The 26,225-nt window shown below is 34.1% G+C and overlaps 1 protein-coding gene across 5 annotated transcripts in view; it reads left to right on the top strand.

Moving 5' to 3' along the window:
• ATP8B (ATPase phospholipid transporting 8B) overlaps positions 1-26,225 on the top strand; it is a 64,073-nt gene that overhangs the window by 19,714 nt on the left and 18,134 nt on the right. For 3 of the 5 annotated variants that reach the window (XM_073082097.1, XM_073082096.1, XM_073082095.1), the window contains exons 1-5: positions 8,862-9,312; positions 16,758-16,816; positions 18,229-18,441; positions 21,926-22,131; positions 24,460-24,590. In XM_073082097.1, coding sequence (XP_072938198.1) covers positions 8,877-9,312; positions 16,758-16,816; positions 18,229-18,441; positions 21,926-22,131; positions 24,460-24,590 — 1,045 coding nt within the window. In that variant the 5' untranslated portion in view covers positions 8,862-8,876. Of the gene's footprint in view, positions 1-5,470; positions 5,756-8,861; positions 9,313-16,757; positions 16,817-18,228; positions 18,442-21,925; positions 22,132-24,459; positions 24,591-26,225 lie in introns of those variants that run through there. The other 2 variants (XM_073082098.1, XM_073082099.1) reach the window with 1 other exon arrangement.

Genomic DNA, 26,225 nt, shown 5'->3' with positions numbered 1-26,225 from the left:
GGCAGTAAAGGCTTACCAGCAGATGCACTGTATGCTCGTCGGCTACACCTATGTTATAAAAATGCTCGTTAACTACATAAATAATTTAAAAAATCATGAAACACATTACAAACTATTACAAAGTGAACATATTACTAAGCGAACTGATAATGGAATGAAGTCAGTGTATGTACATTTAATTAGTCTTCCTCATATGTTGATCTATGAATTATTAGACCTTTCCGGTTTCAATGTTGCTCAATAAACACTTAGATATAATGACTAAACGATGATGATAAGCTCTAGGTATTTATTATGTATTTGTAGCTTTAGTTTATCTTATAGTCTTAGACGACATCTGGACGGATTATAATATTATGACATGCAAAATGTCTTCATTAGCTTGTTTGACAATCATGATAAAAAAAATCTTCATTATAATACATTCATAACCCCACACTAGGATTTTCCTGTATAATGGGTGCCGAACCTCAGACTTAATTAAACCCCGAACCCATTGCATGTCAGACCGCTGCAACACGGGTCGTAAATTCGTAGGTATTGCATAGAAATCATCTGCAAAATACTCTAAATAACGCCTACATAGATTGTGACCTTAAGATGTTTATATACCTATTTAATTATAGTAAACAATAGACTGAGCTAATTAGTATCTTCACTTCCAATAATCTAACCTAACCACTTTATGAACGGATGTTAACGATACGCCGAAGTAGAGTCAACTTACTCTGACAAACAACAAACGGAGCATCATGCTCCTGTTTGGACTGAAACATTTGTATGTGATGGTATGTATTGCAAATTGATGGTTAATATTTAATTTTCTATGCGCACGTATCCTAAGTGAGCGGGAGAGAGATGTTTACTGTACGGTTTAGAAAATAATATCTTCAATATCATCATACAAGTTGTTAGGGAACTATTGCAAAGGACGAGTATATTTATCTTAACTTCAAACATGGATTATAACAAAGTTGTGTGTTATAGTACGAACAATATAAACAACTGATTAAATATGTATGAATATTGTAATACTTTATGCGTTATGGCTCATCTGATAATTATTATGGATTCTATGATAAAGAATGACACGGTCTTCGAGGGAAACCGTGATTTTTCCTGATATGGTGTGTATGAACAGATTGTGTGTGGATACAATAATATGTTATCCGTTTATCTACATGAAGTGTCAACAAGATAAGGAGTAACTCGTTTTGCTTAACATACAAATACGAATGTATAGATGTGTATGGACATAAAGTGGGAAGTCTTTTTCTTTTACCTGACTAGTATGTCTTTAGAATAAACTCGTTTAAATCATTACAGAAATTTGCTCGTGTGTATTTAGCGAATATATTCAAGCAATTGTAACTTTTAATGTTGTTTTACATTTTTTTCGAATTCGAAGATATACTTATTTGAAAAGTTAAAACGTCTTCGGATATGTGATATTTTTTTTATATTCTATGATGTTAGCAACTGAACGAATGATGGATTACAATCGGTAATTGCTATGTCGGATTACAACCAGCGAACGCAGTTTAATGTTTTTCAAACAAGCGTAATTACCCCCTTTATTGCCTTTAACTTGTGACGTTTTTGCTCAATTAGGGCTGTGAAAAAAGAAATGAAAAACTCTACAACTACTCAATAATATGAGAAGTTAGATCCAGGATGAGAAGTAAAAGAATACTTAAGTAAAATTTAATATGTGATATTCAGTAAATAGATTTGTCAGGTAAAATTTTATCCACACATTTTAATTTAACAAAAGACGTAAAAACAAATATTTTGCTTAACAATTATTAAGAGTATCTAAGTCGAATTCATAGAAACTTGTATTAGTTAATTTAATTAACCCGAAATTCTCGACTCCTGAACCGAGAGGACCAAGTAGGTAGGGATAATATTGGAAAAACTACTTTATTTATACCAATAATTATTAAAACAATATAACTAAGTATCATGGTAGCATTCAAAATTCCAAATCTACTTTCTTAGATTATCAATGTAAATTTTAGTCAGTACTGTTGCAAGTGGTGGTAATATGTACAAGGATAAGTGAAGTCCACGTGGTGCAGTATTTTTCGGTCAATTATATTAGAAAAGAGAACTTTTCTTTCATTATAATTGCATAAGTGCTTAAAAGGCTAATTAGTGGCAGACATATGATTGGTCGAGCAGTCGGTCACAAACAACATTTAGACAACTCTCATAAGAGAAGAGCCTCATACAAGGTGGGAATTTAATACCAAAATGAGTACAAAAATATCTAAAAACTGTGCTACCTAAAATCTGAATGAAAAGACTATTTGAATAATAACAGGGAAATGAGATATGTGCTAAATGTAGGTACGAACCGTAGAATACGCAACTATTCTCAATTTACAAGTCAAGGCCCCTGCTCTATGATGTCATCGTGACATATTTCTTCCACTCGGTTCCCAGTAATATCATTTGTCCGTAATTACAAATTTAGTTGATGTTTTGTATGTTTACTATAGTAAAAGAATAAAACCATTTCTTGTACCAATTTACAACATTTTATTATTCCCGCGCAAAATATCACTCAAACTTCAAGACCGTTCTTTTTTTATGCTTACTCATACAATTGTACATGCCAGTGATTATATAAAGAAGGACGTGATATTATAAAAAATAACACATCACGATAATAACACAAAATAATTAATGATACTAATAATAAAATATTTTGAATAGATTTTTAACACTTTTTTTAAGCTTTCGTTTTATATTTCAAAATTTGTATTTGTTAGTTTGTCGATCGTCTGTTACCGTACCCAGAACCGTATAAAGATCATGTTATTGACTCTATTCATTAATCAGATTGTGTATGCTGCAACGATGATAATTAAATTACATTAAAACAAACAGATCATTTATTCCTATAATTTGAAATAATGACCGTGACCGCAAATAAATTAAATGCAAAATGGAATGTGTGTAAAGAAATAATCACGTTCTAAATCTCACTAACTCCCAAGAAGGTTTTATCAAAAATAAGAACAAAAAATTCATAATAATCTTTTTCAGTATTAATATTTCATTAGTGATGCTTCAATCTGGATACGTTTCTACCATTATAGGAATAAAATAATATGACCAAATTGACCAATTAGTATTACAATTAAATAATATTCATACAAGTAAATAGAGTAGCATAAACAATAAAATGTAACCTAACCAATTTAAAACGATTCAATCACATTATTTCATAACAGTTTGCTTACAAGATCTCGGTATTTGATAAGCAATTTACTTAAAGTGCCTTATTACGTCCATATTTTCATATAAATGAGTCTAATGTATTTATGTGGAGAGATATAGAGATGCGTCTTAGATTAATCCCTAGATTATGATGATATAGTTACACGTCATTTACAGAGCCTCTAGTACACAGACAGGTTTAAAGTGATTCCTCGAGATGAAAAAGAGCATCGTGAACAATTTATCTCGCGTTTGTTGTGGCAAAATCCTTTTACTGCGGAACTTAGCTTCTTATTCAGATTTTAGTACTTCCATTACCTATATTACTTCTACTTATTTTGCTTTTCATATTATTTACTGTATGCATTTAGTCTTTAGAAGGTCACGAATGAAAAGAAGTGAGGTGGTGAACATAAAGTAAAAAGTTGACGTTGAATCGCTTTATTACTTTCTTCTAAGCACAATATGCTATGTTTCAAACTTCACCGGTTAAGTGTATGATAATATACTTAGACTAGTATCATAATTCATAACCATTCGCTTACTGCGCGTCATAGAGATGCCAAACAGTTCGCATGCAAGTAAATCATTGTTGTTTATTATTTATACTGTCTTCGTGTAATTGAATTATAATTTTAACAACTACATCGTTTCAAATCGTTTAGTTAATATTACATTGACTTAGGGTTTTTCCTGTTAATCGGTTATGAATAGACCAGCACTCACAAAGGAGAATAGAACTATTCACAATCTTAAACAACTCTATGTTGTCCTTCAAACTGCTTAGGAGACGAACCTGATTAATATTTTTTCTCATATATCTTGCCGTTCTCGGCATTAATCCATGTCAGAAAATGAGAAAACACTTACATTAATTATGTGAGTGTTACGTAAGGTCAACTTTAGTTAAAAAATTATATACAGCGAAGATGTGTAAAATATTACGACAAATCATGCACTCGTTATGTAAAATTAGTTTGTTTTATAGAACATTGCAGGTTAAACGTGGGTCAAGGAAAAAATATTCCTACAATGATCATAGTAAATTTGTTTTTATGTGCATGTTGTCGTCCATGCGTCTTATTAGGTATATCGTGATCTGTTCACTGCCATGCCATTAAACAACGGCATATTAATACCACGAAACATGTAAAAGACACGTAAATATGTAAATGATTCAGTTTCTCACATTGCTGTTTTAATTATATGCGTTACGAGCAAATGAACTTTACAGATCTTAACGTATCTTCTCGAATTTATGTTAAGAATATTTGTTTTTTATTGAATAAGCTGGCCATGCTTTTCATAATATAATGTTAGGCGATCTTGAAAATATCACAATTTTAATACCACACCTACGAAACATATTTTTAAACTAATCCTGATAAATGAAACTGAAATATAATGATGAAACAGAGAGCTTCACGATATGTCTAGTTTTACAAGAAGCCCTCGACATCTCTATAAACAGGACAACGCAACGGAGCACTTATCAACCGTGTTACAATGGCAATATAAAGCAGCGCATCTCAATTCCTTCAATCAAGCCTAATTGTCTTATTAGTATTATTGGTTGACGGCCGTTCTAGGCTGGAGCTGGACACTTAATAGGATGCACGTGGTATTGAGATATAACGAGGACAAGAAATGACAAATATATTTGGATGAATAAACACTTTTCAAAGTACATTTGAATTGTAAACGTCGTAACCTTTCCGGTCTAGCGGTATTATTGATTTTTTCCTATTTACATTGTACGAGACATCTTGCCTATCTTATAAGGAACGATAATGCTTTAATGAAACCCAATTCTGAAATCACTGTGTCATGCAAGGCTGGTTCATCTGTTCATTGGCCGCAATGCCGACTTTTGATCCCGTAGAGAACTCTGCGCATTAGTACGCTAAAATATATTAAGTAGAAATCGGTTCAGGAATTCTTAAAATTACTCTGCAAAAATAGAGAAACTGGATATTACCTACGAATGTAAAATAAATGTCTTTTTTTAAATACAAAACTTTCTTCTTATAAATTTATTGTTAAGTAGTAGAATTAACTATATCTTTATTATTTCGGATATTCTTTGTTTGCTACAAATTAACAGGTTTTCGGCTTCGTATCATAATTTAGATTTAATTGGTCAAAATTAATGGTCTATTATCTCTATGGGCAACCTCATAAGTATTCAATTCGAATAGATAAATACGTACATCTAAGCAACTAATTTTGTGTATTGTTGCAGGAAAGTGAGGTGCACAGGTGGAACGCAGAATGCCGATCGCACCGCGCGGCCCTCCGCCCATATCGACACCGCCCTATCGCCTGCGATTCCGTAGGAGACCACTCTTAACCCTCAAGTGCCCTTAAATAGTATAAAGTGTAACTTTTTTACGCCTCTTTTACACCGACCTAATAAGTTTAAGTAGGTACGCACAGTGTTAGTGTTAAGTGTCGCGCGCGAGTGTGTGTATGTGTGTCGATGGTGCGTCCGACATGGGAAAGTCCTCGGCGAGAACACATGGCCAAGGTGAGTGAATTGCTCAACTTTATACTTACCTCGTGTATATTCCCGTTTGAATACTTATAAAATATGCAACGTTACGGCCTTCAGCGTAAGGACAGTTAGTTCAGTTACTTCTAAAACTTGAATTACGATTCTATCATTATTATCGTAATGAATAACATTAACAAAATAATGTCTGAATTATGAGATATAAATTATAAGTTTTTTATTACATTTTCAAATATTTATTTTTTCTTATGAAATATATTATCTTATGAAAGTACTTATATACTCCGATATCAAAAGATGTCTTAAGAAAAGCTCTCAGAATAAAAAAATAAAAATGTTGATTGTCAATCAAGCCTGGACCATTGCATTGAAATTGAAGCAGAAATTACACTTGGGACAAATTGAGCGTCACGGTAAATTTTGGGAATTTTGTAAATGTGAACTTTTTATAAGATGTTGATGTCAAATTATATTTTGTACCGCATAAGGTAGGTAGATAGGATAGGTATTTTTTCCCAACACTGCTTAAAACAAAACGACTTATCCAAAATTATGCCTTGTACTGGTTGCAATCAGCATCCAAATCAGGTTATGCATGTGTGAGCAAGGCCACGTTTATGTCTATAGACATCGAACGTGTTATAAATGGACCGGGCAGACAAAATCATATTTTTCTAGACAATGTTTTGACAGACACGGCCTTTGTCTGCGTGACTGTGTTACGGCAGATATAAAAGCGTTAATATACATTACATAGGAGAACATTTTTTTATCCGACACGACACTACGTCTGGAACGCTCTATTTGTAGGTGTTAATAGACCCTAATCCATACAATCTATGCAATCTGAAAAAATGTATGCTACAGTATTTTGTTTGAGAGGCTTTGTCTATTTTGTCCAAGGAAAGCTTAATTGATTATACCGAAATGCGTTTAAAAACATCCATTTCATGAATATACAAGTCAGTTCTTGATAGACTGATTATGAGCTCCAATAAATCAGGTTACTATGTGACCTTTAAAAATGCAATTTTCCTTGTTTTCATAACATCGGCTACTATAAAACCTTATAATCCTTATTAACGATGAAGTTTTTATAAAGAGCATTAAATTGGTTCTCTTGCCTAGTTAAGTCAACTCTACTATCAGTTTACGTTAAAATGTAATACCTCGTTCTACTGTGACCGTAACAAAATATATTCTATTTGAATACCCAAGTAGACGCATGGACGTTAAAGCTGAATATTGATTTTAGACGTCTTAAGAAGTTGTTTGTGTTTGAACCAAATATTTTTGCAACTAATTCACGTTATCACGAATGATATCACGTTAATATGTAATATGCGGCTAACCGCTTACGTTTAGTCTCATGTTACCTACATAATAATAGAATTTGTTATTAATAAAGACATAATAATTGTGTCTTTATAATTAAGGACATACAAAGTTGGAAAAGTACTACATGTTTTCATTCCTGTATAACGTAAAATGGCTTTGTTAATGTTAATGCATTTTTAACCGACTTTAAAAAGGAAAGAGGTTATCTATTCGTCGTCGTGTATTTTTAGAGGATGATTTTTAGTAGCGTGTTCCCTTGAGCAGCTTAACTTATGTATGTATGTAAAGATACATTAGCTACATTACAATAGATGACGCAAAATTCCCGTCATACATTCGCCATACAAAGATGGCATGTAGAGGGAGGATAATGTTGGCCAAAGAACAAGAAAGCGACAAGTGCGAGTCGAACTTGCATAACGATACCTTAATTCGCAAATGAGCCAACACCACTTTTTGTAAAAATGTTTTTTTTATTAATTTTGATTTCGTTCAACGTCATTTACTATCAAAATAAATAAAAAACACATTTTGACAAAAAGTGGAGTTGGCTGATTCGCGAATTAAGGTGTCGATATGGAGGTTTTCGTTTCCATCATGATAAACATTTACTAATTCGTTTTCTTAGTATGTAAATAGTATGTATCCGACTGCGGATTGTAATGACTTCCGAGCGTATGTAGTTGTCTCTCATTCTTTGGCACGTACTGCAGCTTAAACGGCTGGATTCGTCTAAATTAGGGAATAATAATATGCTTATGAAAGAGTTTGCCGCGAGCTTTTTTTAAAAAAGTCTGTTTTAATATAAATTTATTAATTAAATACTTGAAAGCAAACGAATATGTAGTCCATTAAATCCTAGTGGTCACAAGGTCTTATATGTATTAGAAGAAGTAAAACAAAAAATATATGTATCTTTTAATATTATATAACTATTTAGGTAATATAATCCTCGTCAATCGTTTTAGTAGTACGAATGTTGTTGCATTTGGTGCAGTTTAGGTGCTTAATTATTAATGCAATTTTAAGTATGTAGGTAGGATACGTAGAGCAGCTTTCGTGATTTACGTTTATTACTAAATTATGTTCTGGCAAAATGTCAAAAGACTGCCTTGGCTCTATTGAACGTAGGCTTTTCACTGCAAGCTTCACAAAAGAACCCCGAAAATGGTATTTTGGTTTTTATTTAGTTCTTATATAAGAATCATTGATCACATCTGGCCGACTTCAGGTGTTATATAGTCTCGCAACTTCGTCGCTACTCGTTTATAACTTGTGTTCCTTCAATTTTGTGCGTGCAAAGAATATAGTGTATCGTAATATCTACACACCCGTATGAGCAAAAGGATGATTACTTTTGTGAATTGTGGATTCTATTTCGTACTTATTTCATATCGCTTATACCAGTAGTATACACCTATTTAATTCTAATAGCAGCCATATGCAACCATGCTATGTTTTGATATAAAGGCTGTGGACAAAACATTCACTTTTGATTTTGACGATCGAAACATACATTTGATTTTGTTGACAGGTGTCTATTGGCTGCAGTGAGCGCTACACGCTCATCTGCAGCGTGTATGTTATATAAAAATGTTTGGCAGGACTACTATTGTGTATGTTTTCAAAAGAAGTACCCGTACATCTTGTTTTGTAGTTTCCCCTACAGTTTGATTGTGAGGTTCCTATGTTATTGTTATTTAGGATAAAATATGTTACTTTTACTTAGTTTGAGTATCATTGTTATCTCGGCAACTGACAGCAAATTTAGTTGATGTGTAAAGCTCTATTCATTTCTATGAATCGCTTCCCACACAATAGTAAATACGGAGATGAGGAGGCAACACCGACGGCGGGTAAGAATGCGCGCGCCGGTGAGGTGGCGCTAGTGTGGTCGCGACACGAGTATCGGCCCCGCGACGGGTCGAAGCGCGCGTGTGGCTCGCGCACCGGCTCGCGTGGCGCGTCGCGGCGGGCAGTGCGTACAGCCGGCGGAGTGGCCGCGCGCGGCGGCCCGCGGCATGGCGCGGCGGTAGCGGCGCGGATGTGCGCGCGCTCGGAGGCGGTCGAGCTGGAGGTGCTGGGCGCGGAGGGCGGCGAGGCCCGCGTGCCGCCGCGCCCGCTGCGCCTCTCCCTCCTCGAGCTGCTCGGCAAGCTGGTGCGCCGCGACCAGCCCTCCGCACCGCGCCGCCGCACCAGGCACAACCATCGCTTTCGCACCTTCGTCTCCTGCGGTCCGTATCTCTACACCGATGATCCGATCGCTATCGTTACGAACATATTTATTGAATTTTCATTCTACATGTAGGTTACGGTTTGCGTCATTGTATGCGTTCCGCAAGCGGTCGGAAACGGCACGATGCGTGACGACGCTACGTCGCGAATGTGATCATACTGTAATTGTTGGCTTGCTGATAAATGAAGGTATCAAAAGAGGTATTTTGGTACGCGGCCGTTACTCCTCAGTAAGCTTTCCGCTGCGATTGTTGAGTGGTGATCGTCGGAAAGCAGATGGCACAACTGCCAAGGTCGAAGGCGTCGCGCCCCCGCACGGTCAACGGCCGGGGCGGCAGCGCTCTGCGCTTCGCGTATGACCCCGCGTGCTCTTATTATTGATTTATCTGCCAATATTTTCTTATTTAACAAAATTATCCCTTACAGTTAACATAATATCCAAATCTACACTATTACATAAGCTATGTTATATAAATATCGTTATATGTGACCTAAAATTATATTAAAACAATCAAAACAATACATTAAGAGATTGAGGTGATTAGTAAATAATTCTGTTACGTGATTGCGTCGAATACGATGTAAACATATTGCAATTAGTTGTATTTAAACATAAAATATGCACGCAGTCATTATCGTAGTCCATTAAATACTCAAAAACAAAACAAAGTTAATTTATTAAAATTAGGGTAAAATGTTAATATGGGTACACCATATCTCAACATTTTTAATACAGAATCTCGATTTTCATCTAAACTTCTTTTATTATACTTCGAAACAGTTCCCGATTTAAATCCAAGATAACGATAGCGATCGTGTCTTTCGTCAGCTCAGTCCGGTCGAGACAATGACGATCGTTTCCTAATTTATGATGTGATGACTCAAACAGATCAAATTGGTATCGAGGCGTCCGAGCTGAACACGTAAGGGCGACACTTGTGGTGTTTCTCGTTATTAAGAAAACAAATAACTTATCAAACATAAATATAAGTAACTTACTTACTATGGTTAGTAAACCTAACAATCTTCAAAAAAATGTTATAATACGTTTCCATTCACTTTTGGGAGTCATAGCTCTAGAAGCTTGTGATAATTTAGTTTTTTAAGTTTCTTAGTCTTTGGTTCTAATAATAATTATTAATTATATAAAATAAACTTATTTTCATAGGTATATTTAAAAAAAGTCCCATTAAACGGCAATAGCTGTTATAACAAAAATATATAGAACTGACAATAAAACAAAATGACGATATTGGCCAATTCATTTACATAAATCGAATACTAGGTCGAAACTTTAACATTTAGCTAAAAATAGCGCCCCACTACAGACAAACGTCCTTTACTCATACGAAGAGAACTGGTTTTGTGAAAAAAAAACAAAGGCACGACACGCGATTGATCTAGACTAGAGTATCTAGACACAAGTGTTCTGGAGTCGGCTGACATTCCCCACCCGCCGCATTAATTTGATGGATGGATTTGTTTGTGTTCGTGCTAAGAAAGCACTACATTATAGTGCGATCCATTAGCTCATTATTATGTCCGGGTTTTACTTGTAAGGTCGTGTTATTAGGTCACCCAAAAGTGTTATGTAACTTTAAAGTATGTGAACATAGTGGGTCTAAAAATGATTTTCTTGGTATGAAGTATTTCCTGGCATATTCAACACCTACATTTGTATACGTAATTTCTTCCAATCAATCGCATACAGTCGCAATCAAATTAAGAAGAGTTTGAAACTCAGTACGCGGAACAAGGGCACACAGTTCATGTTCATGTTTCTGAAAATCGCTCTAGAAGTTTGAACATTCAACACGGCTCGTCGTGCAGATCTAAAGCTTTTAAGTTAGTGCGAAATATAATTTATATAATTTTACATAAATATAATTTATTTATTTATATAAATATAATTTTCTTAAAATTAATTTCGAATTTACAAAGTATTATTGGTTAGTTCTAATTCAACAGAAATTGACTGGTTTAGGGATCACTGCTATATTTATTTTTATACAGATACTTTTGGAACACATTTTCAAAGAAGATCACGTTGGTACTTTCACCCAAGTTATAGACATTAGTTTCAAACTCGACAAACGAAACTCAGTCACATAACCATTGATGGAATCAAATTCTCGTATGTCAAATTCTAAACATTCGTGGAATTATTTGATTAATTTTAACCATAGGTCATGGAATGTAGTTCTTCGATCCAATACCTGCAGACTCGTATTGTGATTGAACTTCCGAATGTGAATTTGGCATTGTTATTCAGCGATAAGCATGCGACTCTTTACTGGCAGTGTTATTGTTATTTTTGAAATATGATAATGAAGCTACATTTTTTGCGTTATTGGCCGAACTTGACCGGCTTTTCCATTTCGACTAGGTAAAGATAATTATGTATACACATTTTATATTTCCAAACAAATAATAATTTATTGAATTGCGTTTAATTCTTGCAGAATTTTGCTCGTGTTATCACAAAAATAATGGGTAGGTATGTCTCATTTCAGCATCGAGGTTATGGCTGTATTAAAAATAACACCGGATATTTTATCAGCCGCCACACCTTGTTGCCCAAAAGACATTATCGTTAAACGCATTGTGTCATATTAAAATGTCGTTTAGTTAATAAACAATTTCTTTGATTGAAATTTCACTTATTCTCCTGTTATTCCGTTCAGTAAGCTTAGTATGAAATCAAAGTTGTCACATAGTATGAGAGTCAAATTTGTTTTGATGAAATAAGACATATGTACAAATTATCGTAACCAAATAGATCCATCTACAAAACATGTATTCAGACTTCACAGTATCATTGTATATGGCTATTGGCCAGCGTTGTATATCGCATGAATAACTTGAATCGTATTATGATTGCGCTCTAATATGGTAACCGTGTTAACATAATCACTTAGTACAAAAATCCATATTATTTAACTAGACTTCGTTAGAAGCATTATACTTTAATGACTAAAACTGAAATGAGTTGTTGTTCAGTTACGTTAAACACTTTGATAAGTAAAAAGGTTAGACAACATCGTTTGAGAATTAGTCAGTACATCATTATGTACAGTAGTATAGTAATTGTGTAAAATTCGAATTGGTTTATTTTTGTGTCATTGGGTATTACCTCAATCGGAAACTATTTGCAAATCGTCCAATTTTGACTTTTAAGTCTGATTAAAATTATAGATAGGTGTATAGGTCTGATTAAAATTATACCTACATGTTCTGCGTCACTAGCGCGTTATCCTTAAGGATGACATGAATCATTGTGACTCATACATAAGATATATCTAAGGATAGTTATGATTAACTAAACAAACAAACAAACAAACAAATTGAAGTGTTAGTCAACTTGATGGGATATATTGTAAGAAAAAAATATTGATATATTTTCATTTCCAACACTCATTTAGGTATGTTGTCTCTTTAAAAAATAAGAATCTTTAGATACCTATAACATTGTTGCTCAATGAAAACCATAAAAATAAAACGGAAGTTTAATCAAATTTGCGGTTATTTAATGTTACGTGTATGTAAATTAATTGACAGTTATTGTGAGGCAAGCATACCGGCAGTAGTAATTCACGACAAGCACGCTCATTGTTGAGCGCAATGCTTTTCGGTCACATTGTACCAGTGCACATAACGATACAATAAACTCATGGTTTCTTACACAGTTACTAACGTCCATTTTTAATAATTGAACGAGTGATAATAATGGAGTATAAAGTAATTGTCAAATATCGATCGTTAGTAGGAAACATTGCATAAATTTATTGTTATATACGGGCGGAAATCATAACCATAATTTAAATTAATTGGCACATTATAAGACTCACGTGTACCGCCAATAGTGAGTTAATAGTAACAAGAAACGGCTCATTGTTCAGTGCAACACTCCTTCAGCTACAATGCAACGAGCAGTACAATGCAATCAATGCTTATGGTTTCTAACACGCTTACTAAATCATAACTAACGTTTGGCAAACGACTGCAAACTTTATAATCTAAATTCGTCGAAGACTAACAATGTTCGTGTCCAAGGAAATGTATAAGTAATTCTGCTATAAACTTGAAAACGTGTCAAAAATATTTACGTTGAATTTTATAAACAAAAAGTATAAGAATATCGTACTTCAAAGACTACTTGTAACCTGTAAAACTAAATTTGTACAACATATCAAATATTGTTTTTGCCTACAGTTAGCTGTGAAAATAAAACTAGTGTTTAGCAAGCAATAGAATTCTTTACAAATTTCCTTAAACGTAAAGTAATTGTGTTTAATAATAAAGTTTCATTGTTAAACCTTTTCGGAAAACACCTCGGTAGTTTTTTTGTGATAAGCACCATAACTAATGAGGTTGACTGCATTCTTGTTTTCTACTTCGAGCTTATAACGTACTTTATATGTAACGTGTTTCAAATCCCCAAATTAGGAAGTAGGAAAGGAATTAGGAAGGACATATTTGCGTTGGAAGTTGCCAAATATTATCGTTAATTTTGTGTTAGATATTAGCAACATAATGTTTTATGAATGAACCGCCAAGGGCGCGAGAGTTCGGGAGTAATTGTTCCACCAATCATTTTACATGGCGACGCTAAATTTAGCGAATGCTTGACAATTGCTTTATCACGGTTCGCTACATCCGATTACTATTGTTAGAGTGGCTGATTAGAATAATATCGTGTAACTGAATTTTGTAGCCATCCATCAGATGCGTCTAAATTATCTAATCTATGAATACTGCAATATTGTTGCCGTGAGTAACAGTTGTAATGTTTTCTATTTACTTTCTTCGGGTATAGGTATCCGCGTGTGATGTTGAAATTTATCAGAGTCGTCTTGATTGATCTTTCCTCTATCCTGGACCTCTTTTCAATCTGCAATAGGTGGAAAAACTGTGCTTTAACAGATCGAATCGATTCGAAGAAAATAATCTAAGAGACGAACTATGAAAAAGAAAAGTTAAGTATGATTTCTCTATAGTGTGCACCAAAAATATTATTTTTTACCCGACTGCGGAGGGAGTTTAATATATACTATACCTACAGTGCCTTTCAATTAATGAAGTGTTAATTAAGTTACTCTTACTGTTGCAGTGAAAATAACAAATAATCGTTTAGACGTCGAGTAGGTAGTTAGGTACGCATCAACAATATAATCATTTCCATCACATTGTAAATATAGTATTTTAATCGCCATTCCAATTACCAACCTTACAGCGCACCTTATTGTTCACCTAAATAATTCTTATGATAGCTCTACTAAAGGGCTGAAACGCCAGTGAAAACGTTATTAACCGTAATCCGGAGAAAAGATCGATCGGCGTCTCCGCGGCGCCCGCCCGACACCGCCCTTTGCCACTTCCACAACAATAAACATACCCTCAGCGATCTATTACTGTTTTAGCTCCACAATAACTCGACGTGACGCGGCGTGGACTAAATAGAACAAAGCTTTGTGGAAATCAATGTTTTTTTATGAGTCTTTGGAGTTCATTCTCTATTATGTTAATAACTAAACTCAGCTTGTTTCACTAAGGTTCAGTTTGATATTCGGGGAATCAAGATTAAAACATACATCCTCATGTTCTATTGAAATGCAATGTAAAATTCAAGTCTGATTGACCACGTTTGGAGTTTTACGGACATAAACATAAGCGCTCTAAGTATTTATATACGTATTTAAAGATATGTATTACGTTAACGATGATAACGATGACCATTATCTTAATACTTTATCAGTTAGATTTTGATCCAGGTATTAACATTGATACTCTACATATTTCACACATGTTTTATGTGACTCATTCATTGTCGAATACACTACAAATTTATGACGTTATTCCTAAGCTGTATATTTAATGAATCACAAAACTTCCTAACATTTTCTGGGGAAAATTTGTAATTAACATATGAGTAACAATAATTTAAGTGTATTAAATTGGTACTGAGTAGTCAAATTAATGAGCCACGAATATAAATTATATTATACAACGCTATTGGGTGTTTAAACGGTATTTCAGATACAAGTCAGAGCAATTTTTCCGAAAACATCAGGAAAGATCCAAGCAGGAGCACGTTCATGAGATTGGTTCGGAAGCATTACCTACGACCAGCATCTAGCATTTGAGTCTATCGATCTTTCATACTTAACTTTATTATGTATCATAATTATCGTTTATATATGTAGTTATATATTTATTTATTTTATTAGTAAAACGAGTAAAGTAAGCAAGCAAGTAGTTAATACAATATTATTCAGTTTATTTTACTTTAGTGTAAATGCCCACCACATATTGTCGCCATCGTCCAGGCTTGACTAGCAGAGAATGCCATTACGCCTTAAGTTAGCCTTAGTTTAAGGTGTTTCAAAAATTAAATAAATTTGTTTTTAAAGTACCGTAAGTAGCTAGGGAAGAGATCCGAAACCTACGCTATGTTTTATCGAAATTTACATCAACATATTTTCCTAGATATCATAAGAGCTTCCTGAAATGAGGACGCTCTCGGGGTATTTTCATTAATTCTATATAATAATGCATTGCCTTTACATTCACAGCCGGTTTAAACGTTAAACAGACGTTTCGTTTATCCTTGCTCTACATGTATAGTCACGTGTTTTAAATATCACAGTTGAATGGTTTATTTGGTCTTTGCATCCTTTGAATGCTATTATTCATTAAAGATCCTGCTCTGAAAGCATATTTGCATTGGATTATGTTCGTTACCTATTAAGTTCATGAATATACATGATGATATTTAATGTTTTAATCTCGGGTGTTTATTGCGAGTTTGCATTTGTAATAGAATTATAGTCAGAGAAACTATACTCCATAACCTACTTAAATATAGCAAAAACGTGTAAATTGATGCTTATAGCGAAGTGGTGAAGCCAAATAACATTCAGGTCGTATGCACTTAGTTGAATAGTTATCGACTGTAGATATGATACTCTATTATAGGGATGCGTTCTAGGAATATTTACCTATATAAGCATTACGTCAGTGCTTTAGTATCATAAATAACAATAAAAATAATACATTTTGTAAAAAAAAAATACCTTAAAGTAAATGTATCTAAGGAGTGACGAATTGTATCATTCACAAAAAAAAAATGTAGATATAATTTAAAACAGTACAAAGAAGTTGAAATACTGAATTTGTCGTTTTTTTTCTATTTACTATTGTAGTAACGGTGTCATTTTCTGTTTTCTTTACTTACTTATAACTGCATTAGCAAAACAGTTAAATTACTCATATTATTACTGATATATTTAAGATAGGTAGCAACATGGAAAATAAAAGATTTCCTTACCTACGTACATACATCGTATTATGAAGTTGCAAAGCAATGTTATTGTATGAACAAATGAGACTTAATTAACTATAATAAGTATTCGACGCTCACAGCTGCAATTGTTTGTTGTTTCAGAGAATGAACGGAGAATCAAAGCGAACAACAGAGAGTACAACGCGCAGTTCCGTTACGCCGTAAGTTTTCATGTCTTGCTCATTTACTGTTCCCGTTCCCTCTCTGTGCTCTTACTATAGCCCGCCTCACCTAACGGGGAATGAAGGGTCAGGACTTTGAATATTAGACTGGCTATAAGTATTTTATACTATATACCTAAGTTGCAAACAAGGATGGAGTCCACAACTGGCAACTGTCGCCTTTGGAAATTGCACGCCAATCAACCCCAGATTTGATTAAAATCTGAAATCGGTTACAGATGTGTTGCAAGGTCTAAAGTAAGTTGGAACGCCTGATATGCCTACATAATTGGCTGGAACACCCTGAAAACTAAAACACAGCCTCCGGTGTCCACAAAGGGTTCTACCATCTATTATAAATTATAAATTACTAGTTCATTAAAAAAAATATTATATGTTTATGTTTATGTATGACTTTGTTTATATGGCAATCCCAATCTCAAGACCGGTTCTGTTAATGCGCTATTACAAAGAAACAGTAGTTCTTTATTCGACTCACAACTCGCCTCTTACATTCGATACTCATTGTTAGTAAAACAATTGCCTAAGTTATATCGTTTTATGGCACACTCGTGTGTTATTTCTTTGTAATAGCCAGTGCTTGTCATAAACTTTAAGTTAATCCCTCCATTTCATATAAAGCTTTATGGAAGTTATATGAAAGAAACCTCAGATTTCATAAAACGGAATAAAATTTACATTAAGTATGTACCCGGTCAGTAGAGCTTTTTTGTATAAATTTTCTGAAATAAATATCAAATTTTGATGAATATTTTACATTATTTCATTTATAGTGTATAGTTTCAACTTCTATGAGAGCTCTAAATGACGTAACGAAAACAAAAATATTTCAATTATGTGCGTAATTTGTTTTTAAAACACGTATTTATATGAATTACGAACGTGCAATTGTATCTAGACACAAAATTTTACCAAAATTGTCACAATCATTCCCGACAACTAATTTATCAATAAATTGCCCGTTTAAAGTTATTAGATAAATGTAGCTCGACAACGACACGCGACACGAATTATAAAGCTCATTGAGTATTTTTCCATGATTAAATTGCTAGTGACATGTAAGCAATTTAACAGATTTTTTAGTATAATATGTCCATATATGATAAAATGGTAAGAACCCTTTGTTATTCGATTATTCGACTCTGGAAGGCATCACCGCCACAACTATTTCTGCCTTATAACAGTGGGAGATATATTTATAAGTGTAGTTTAAGCAAACAATGCTCGAAGAAGTGAATCATTTTAAATAAGTGTCCTTATTTAACACGTCAAACCGAGAACTTGAGAGTTCAAGTATATTTGCATGTTACTGTCAATTCGCCACATCCTATCCGTTAAGTGGATGCTTCGGGATGTCGTCCATTATCTTAAACATAAGCTTTTTGTTTCAGAATAACTACATCAAGACTTCAAAGTACTCTATAATAACATTCCTGCCATTGAACTTGCTGGAGCAGTTCCAGCGGTTGGCCAACTTCTATTTCTTGTGCCTGTTGGTGCTACAGCTGATCCCGGCCATCTCGTCCTTGACGCCCATCACCACTGCCATTCCTCTCATAGGTGTGCTCGCGCTCACTGCCGTTAAAGACGCTTACGACGATTTTGTAAGTAATTGATATTTCCTAACACGAGTTTTTGTACTCTTATCAGTTTCGATTAATGTTTATGTGGGTTTGACTGACGCACCACGGTAGAAAATTTTACAAGTTAACTTACAATAGATTTTATACAAACCGAACATAAAATGTCCATTTCTATTTATAACAATTTAGTGTATAGTAATAGTAATTTTACTATTTTAAACCATTCTTCTAGTATAGGTATAATATAATCACTATTTTGATGGCGATATGGCACGATTTCGGTAGCAAGTAAAGGATAAATTACAAGTCGCTTCTAGGGCACTTTTCAGTTTTACAAAATTCATATAAAAATCCTTGCACTTTCAAGGTTTTAACACTTTTTACATAATATCGTAAAACCCTATTGTTCAAGTACGTAACACATTTACCATGTCAGTCTTCTAGTTCTATGTACATTACCTCAGTTCGAGTTGTTTGTTTTTGTGTCAAAAAATAGTGAAATCCATAAGACTAGCAGTAACGCCTTCCTAGTATTACCAACACGCGCATCCAAGCGTGGCAATTACAGTATGAATCTCCCTTTCCATAAGAGGCCTATGTTCAGTAACATTATTCTGAAGGTTAATGACTGAAAAAACAATATACAATCTATAAAATTTGGAAGTAGGTATACTTGTAATGACACCCTCATTTAAAATTTCATCTTTGAAGATTTTTTGGGAGATTATGTTTTTAATATTAATGTGATTCTCACGGGAAAATGTAGAACTTTATGGGATTTTTTACCTCGAAAGGGTAAAACAGAATAGGGTAAGTTCCGCTTGAGGGCACACCGTACTCCAACGGCAACTTGTCCGTTAATAAAAATTGCCAATCGCATTTAAATTCATACGCTTATTTTATTAACTCTATGGAATATTTTACTTTCTGCTTATTTTACTATTTGAGTCACGATCGTGTTGAATTAAAGAACAATGGAATTATAGTTATCATAAACCACAGCATGACTTGCTCAAATTATCCATACGTGCTTTATTAAATATATGTTATTTCTTATTTAAGCGGGTGAAACCGCGGGGCACAGCTATTTCTAAAATATAAGTAGCCTAAGTTACTCCTTATTACATTAGCTACCTGCCAATAAAAGTCCCGTGAAAATCGGTTCAGCCATTTCAGAGATTAGCCAGAACAAACAGACAGACAAAAATTGAAAAAAAATTTTTTTGGTGTATGTACCGTATGTATATTCATATGCATGTAGTAAAAAGCGTTTATTTCAATATTAAAAACAGATTCCAATTTTATTTATATGTATAGACTATACGTCTACACTTGGGTAGCCTTAACCTCAGATTCTCATTGGTGACGACACCAAGGCCGCTGTCAATGATACAGTCAGCACTCCATACTTGCCATAATTATGGAGGGTGTTTCATATTAAAATTTCATTTCGAACTGACCTTCCAAACACCCATGACACCTAATTCCCACAGTTATAGCAACTGTTATCGCTTATTACTATGAATTAATAAACGATGCCCCACTTGACCTTGTTTGTTCGCGAAGGATTCTTGGGTTGTGTCATGGATGTTTTACAGAGTTTTTAATCTACTTTCAACAGTGAGAAATATTATCTGACCCATATTTTTAATTATGTTAACAACTTACGGTGTAGTCATATTCTAGCGTCCATGCCGTAAATAACTCCAGAATCGATACCATTTTGAACTTATGTAGTATACAGAACGGTTATCGTAAGAATTTAAATCTTGTTAGCTCTATATGATCGGTGGTTGTTGCTTTACATAAATTTGTGCTGCATGGTCGACTCGAAAAATATGCTATGCTAATAGAAAATGCACTTATTTATTTATTTACGCTGTTGGTCATACCTTTATAAATATGGAGATAAGTAGGCTACGTCAATAAATATGCAGAGAATGAACAGATGGATTGTTCACAATCGTTAGTACCTACCATAATGATATTCAGTGCGATCGTAACATCATAATAACGATGTTTCATAAAATTGATTGCGATAAATACGATATATAATAATAGTGGTCATGGATGTACAATGTACATACAATAATTATTTACAATGCATGTAAACAAAACTTTAAAACTCATTTGTAATTTTCAAATAACAGACTTTCTTTAATCTTATATGTCTTTTCTTAATAAGACGTTTATAACAATACAAATTTAATATAACAAATTTTACGTTACAAAACATAAATATTCTGCTTTTAAAATTTGTCGTTGTTTGTCAGTCATGAAAATAAATTTGTTATAAAGGTAATTTTCGCACTGAAAATATTAAGTTACCACATCACAAAAAAAAACAAAAAAAATGGCTCGATGGGTTAATCCTTAAAGTGAAGTAATTTATTTTTAACTGACCTTCAGTTAAAAATAAATTATTGATGATGACGATGAGTGATTTGAATCAAAATCAATCTATTGAAATCATTGATTGAAGACGCTGACCTAAGTAGAAGTATCTGCTAATAGCTGAGTCTATAATTCATAATTACGTCACGCCACAACATGCTATTATACCTACCATAACTACTGTACCTACCATACTGTGCCTACGCCACGCACCTACACTCTTAGTCAGCGGATGTTAGTGCGATATTTTGCAAATATACATACTTTACTGTAGTTGTTTTAAAGTTTAACTAAGAATGATCTAAAATAAGGCGGTTCGTATGTGCACTAAACTTTACGTCTTTTTTATAGTTAACTAGCTTTAAACTGCGGCTTTGATCGCGTCACAGGTCGATGCCAATAGTATTTATCTATCACTCGGGAATAGTATTTTTTTCAGTATAAAGTACCATACGTCCTTTTCTGGACCCCTGGCAACTTGTATACAAAATTTCACGACAATCGTTTGTAGTTAAGACATGAAAACGTAGCAAGCAAACAAACATACAAGAAGACAAACAAACAAACACACACACTCTTAGTTATAATATTTTGTAGGATTTCACTCACATGCACACACTATTTTATATATTTTATAGAGCTACTAAGAAAAGATTTTATTATCACACATTTTTTAGCTAATTGAATAACTTTGAATGTTATATCGTATCTATTTTTGTTATTCCCGTTTATTTAACATTGACCTTTATTTAAGCAACGAATGTTCTTTTACTCGGCGCAATAAAATTCGAAGTTTCCGTGATCGTTAGCATTAATGCATTCTCTTGTTTGTCCTATTTAGTTTTAAAATAATAGTCACGTGGATAATTATTTTGTTAATAGTATAAAAGTATAATAACTTTAATGGGAAATAATTATAAAAACAATTAACATTCATTAATAAATATTTTACTGTGTTTTGTTAACAGTGGGTACCTATATTGTTAAATATTTTTTATTTTTTATGTTCAATTAATAACCAGTCAGACATCATCAGATTCTACATCGAGGTACCTACATAAAATATACAGGAAACTATGAACGAGTTGTTCAAAATAATTAATTGTTACAGCAACGTCACCAAAACGATTCCCAAGTGAACCACCGGCGGGCGAAGACTCTCCGGAATGGCAAGCTTGTGGAGGAGAAGTGGGCGTCTGTTCAGGTGGGAGACGTCATCCGGCTGGAGAACGACCAATTCGTCGCCGCGGACATCCTGCTGCTTAGTAGTTCCGAGCCCAACGGCCTCTGCTACATCGAGACCGCTGAGCTGGACGGGTGAGTTAACCAATTAAACATAATATCTCATTTTTTTATACCTCTTCCAATTAGATAATTATTATTAAACAAAAAACCCATTTGTTTAAAATTTAGTTCATGCATTGCAATGCAATTTAGTTTACTTATTACTCGCACAATTTAGACGAATCCACAACACCTCTAATATATGTTAAAATTCGTCAAGTAATTTGGGATGCAGTGCGTGCCAAATAATAAAACAAATTAGGTACATAGGTATATATTTACATACATACGCTCAAAAAACATTACCCTCCGCAGTCGGGTAAAATAGGCATAGCGAAGAATTTCTTAAAATTCAGCAACTAACGGAAATAACTTGTTTCTAAATCCTCCGCATTTTTCTTTCTTTCTTGAGGAAAATGGAAAAGTAGAATGCGACGTGAATGCTATGTACGATGAATCCGTCTCTGCGTTCAGTATTCTCATTAGAATCTCTCGCTACGATCAGGATTCTACTCAAGGTTCCTTCACTCTGCTTTTAACTTGACAATAGCGCCCTCGTCAAAAATATTATTACGCTTCCTTATAGTTCCACTACTTTATGATTAAGATTGATTAGATTTTAATCGATGTAATCTATTCATATCTTTTACATTATCTAATCTATTGGTGTTCAATAAGCGTTATGTATCTATTTATCTGTACTAGTAAATCAAATGTTTGTCAGTCATACCAGTATAATGGTAATTCTCCATGTTCCCAACTAGGCCAATACAATATAAAAGATAGTGACATAAACTCTTAGCGAACGGTAGAATATGCTAGACGTCAATGTATCTCGAAGTCGTATTATCTTTTTTATGAGTTTAATTCAATAAGATCATGAATAAGCGTTACATATTGTCAGGAAAATTAATGCGATGAATGCTACATACCTAGTACGTTAATAAACAAAAATTGGAAAGAAAGTTACAAAATGTAAGTAATGTCAGTCAATATGTAAATGATGTAAGTCAGACATTGCTTAAGCGAGCCAATAAATACGTCGCTCATAAATAATATACGTAGCTTACTTTAGGAATTCATTACCCCGTGTGTCCTAGCACACTAAATCTTTGTCGCTGCCATTCGTGAATAAACGTAGGCGTAGCTGGGGGTGGCCAACCAGCACCCTCTCTTTCACAATCACTGCGCCTCCGCCCCCAGGATTTGGCGCCCTGCCATAAAATTTGCGCGTGGGTGCTCGTCTCATTCTGCAGTATTTGTACACCTGTATACCCTTATTATGTATCAATGTGCTGCAAAAAGTGCACGCAGCCGCATTGTTTCTGTAGATCTTAATCGATCTACAAAGTTAACCAACTCCATAGAGCTAAATGGTTCACAATTAGTTGCTAAATATGCGCGCTTTCGTACTTTGGAAGGCACGTTGAAACCTTGTCGGAGGCCTTAAAGGAGTTGGTTTGAAAATATCCGACGTGGATCAGTCACTACACTGTGTGAAGTAGCTAGGCCCAACGCGTCCCCCAGTAATGGGAAGTAGATCCGTACTCAGCGTTCCTTTACCTTTTCCAAATTTATTTAGAGTAACGTTTCAACTTTGAGTATATCCATGCGTTAAAAATAAATTACAATCCAAATCTATTTAAGATTTCTTGATCTGTATCATTGATTTCAGTGCTTATTAATGCAGTGGAGCGCTGGCTAGTTCAGCATCGATAGATTTATTAGCTGCAAATAGTATGCTAACGTCATCAGATAATATCTACGTTACACGCATAATCTTTGCTAATTTTGTTTTCTTATGTCGAGGTCGTAGGATAAGTAAACAGATGTTTGTTTATTTATGTAATTAATACTATGAGATAAATGCATTTACTTTCGCTATCATTTAAAGTCACGTAAAATTAATAATGATCATTGGTTAACTAGGAATATTTTATGAAGTATTTTAGATTGCGAATGCGTGTCATTAGCCTCGTCTCTATGCGTAGAGCCGTAGAGTGTATTTGTACTTTAGCCAGTAGTAGTCCGATCCCCACAAGACGGAAGCATAACCGTGATTGATTTCCCTGCTTAAAAAAGGTAAAGTTGGGTCTTTACCTTTACCTAGGGTTTCCTAGAGCACATAAGTAGGGTTTGCTTATATATCAGATGATATTGTAATACGTCGGTGACACGCAAAAAAAAACATTTTTTTCCGGATTTATTCCCCGGTCAAAAAGAAATGTACCTAAAGGAACTCTGTTCGTATGTGTCCCACCCACAATAGAAGGAATCCTGTTGTGTAACTATAAGTGTGAAAACGTTTTAAACTTATGTTTAAATATGGTTATGTTGATTCCTTATACGTTTTTATTGCAGAGAGACGAATTTAAAATGTCGTCAGTGCCTTTTGGAGACGGCCGAGATGGGGCAGGACGACGCAAAACTGGGCGCGTTCGACGGAGAGATAGTCTGCGAAACGCCCAACAATCTACTTAATAAGTTTGAGGGTAATTATTATTTTATTCTCTTTTTACAATATTGATCATATATGATGCAATTTACGTAATAATAAGCAACTGCCGCCATTGTATATCTATAATCAAACCCAGACAAGATGATAAAGTCCTAAGTGTCTCTCCTTTACAGCAACCTTCAAACCAAAATAGAGTAGCTCCCTAAACTGCTGCTATAAGGCAAAAATAGATGTTGCGATAGTGCCTTCGATATCAAAACCACACAAGCTTATACCACCTTCTAATATTTTATAATAGTTTATTAATAGTATAACATATTTTATAAAAGTAACACTTTCATTTAAAGTATAAATAGTGGCTTGAAAATTAAAATGGGGGCGAGTATAACATGTAGGAAATACGACTGTTTCTGTTACTGAAACGACCGTGAACTTAAAATAAATTATATGGGTTATCGTTCCAAGGGTATCGCGTAAATATCCTAAAATGTTCTTTAACCTAAATAACTTACAATTTAAACACGAATTTGTTATATACGGAACTCTCGTATACATTTCTTTACGATGTTTTAGTCGTACAAGCAAGCGATAATTAAATTTGTAATGCTCATAATGACGTGTATGATTCGCTTGGGATTCGAACCCTGCACACAGGAATGCAAGGTCGAAATTCCTACTCTTGGGTATTACGCTTAGCTAAGCGTATATTTATTTAGCGTCATTAGAATACGTACAGAAATTCTTTCATGGATTTTTCAGTGTATAAAAATAAAATTATAAGTGTTGACAAATATTTTGCTTCTAAATTGTATCAGGTGTTATATTGCGGAAATCTATAGTTGGGATTAAAACTACTTCGCAACAATCCGCTACAAATATGTATGATGGTATATATTTTAAACCATGCAGTATGCACCACCCTCCCTCCCACAAAAGATGCGTGCAAAAGCCCGAAACAAAAATATACACCACCATACAAACCACCACCATATTTTCTCGTCATAATCACAAAAACTCAGTATTCGATTTCAGCCATTTACTGTCTTACAATATGCAATAGTTGTTGCAAAATTTTCCATGCACCGCGCTCTGCTCGCTTCGCAACAGTGATGAATGCCGCGTCGCTAAATTCTTACCCAATGTTAATATTTTCTATTACTTGTTTCCACGATTGGTACTGCACACAACACGGATGTTGTTATATAATACTGCAACTACATTGTGTTAGTACATTGAAAACATATGTACCTACATATTTGCGGAGTATGTTGTACATTGCATATCGATACATTGTATTTTTTGGAGGTTGAGATCGCCCAGTAGTTTGAAATTTGGTCCAACGATGGGATCGAGTTTGAATATCAGAATACTTAGTTTTTTTTTTTTAAATTGTGCTTTTTTGAATTTATCCTATTCTAAAATGGTAAAAGAAACGACATTTGAAAGGTTGAAATTCTAAAAAAAAAGTAGCGAAGGGGTGGGGGAAGAATCAAGACGTGCTTAACCATGGCCCAATTGCTACACTTTCTGAGAGGAAACATATAACAATGATAAAACCAAAAAAGAGTTAATGATAATCACATTTCGTGTGGTCGTACATTATAAACTTGTATTAAACATCAAAAGGTGTCGTAAGCGTAATTGCTCACTGGCAGAGCTCGACCAGGGA

Source organism: Epargyreus clarus, unplaced genomic scaffold (genome assembly GCF_041222505.1).
Source record: "Epargyreus clarus isolate Ecla_fem2 unplaced genomic scaffold, WU_Ecla_fem_2.2 ptg000017l, whole genome shotgun sequence".
Taxonomy (NCBI): domain Eukaryota; kingdom Metazoa; phylum Arthropoda; class Insecta; order Lepidoptera; family Hesperiidae; genus Epargyreus; species Epargyreus clarus.
This window is presented reverse-complemented; position numbering and strand designations above follow the sequence as displayed.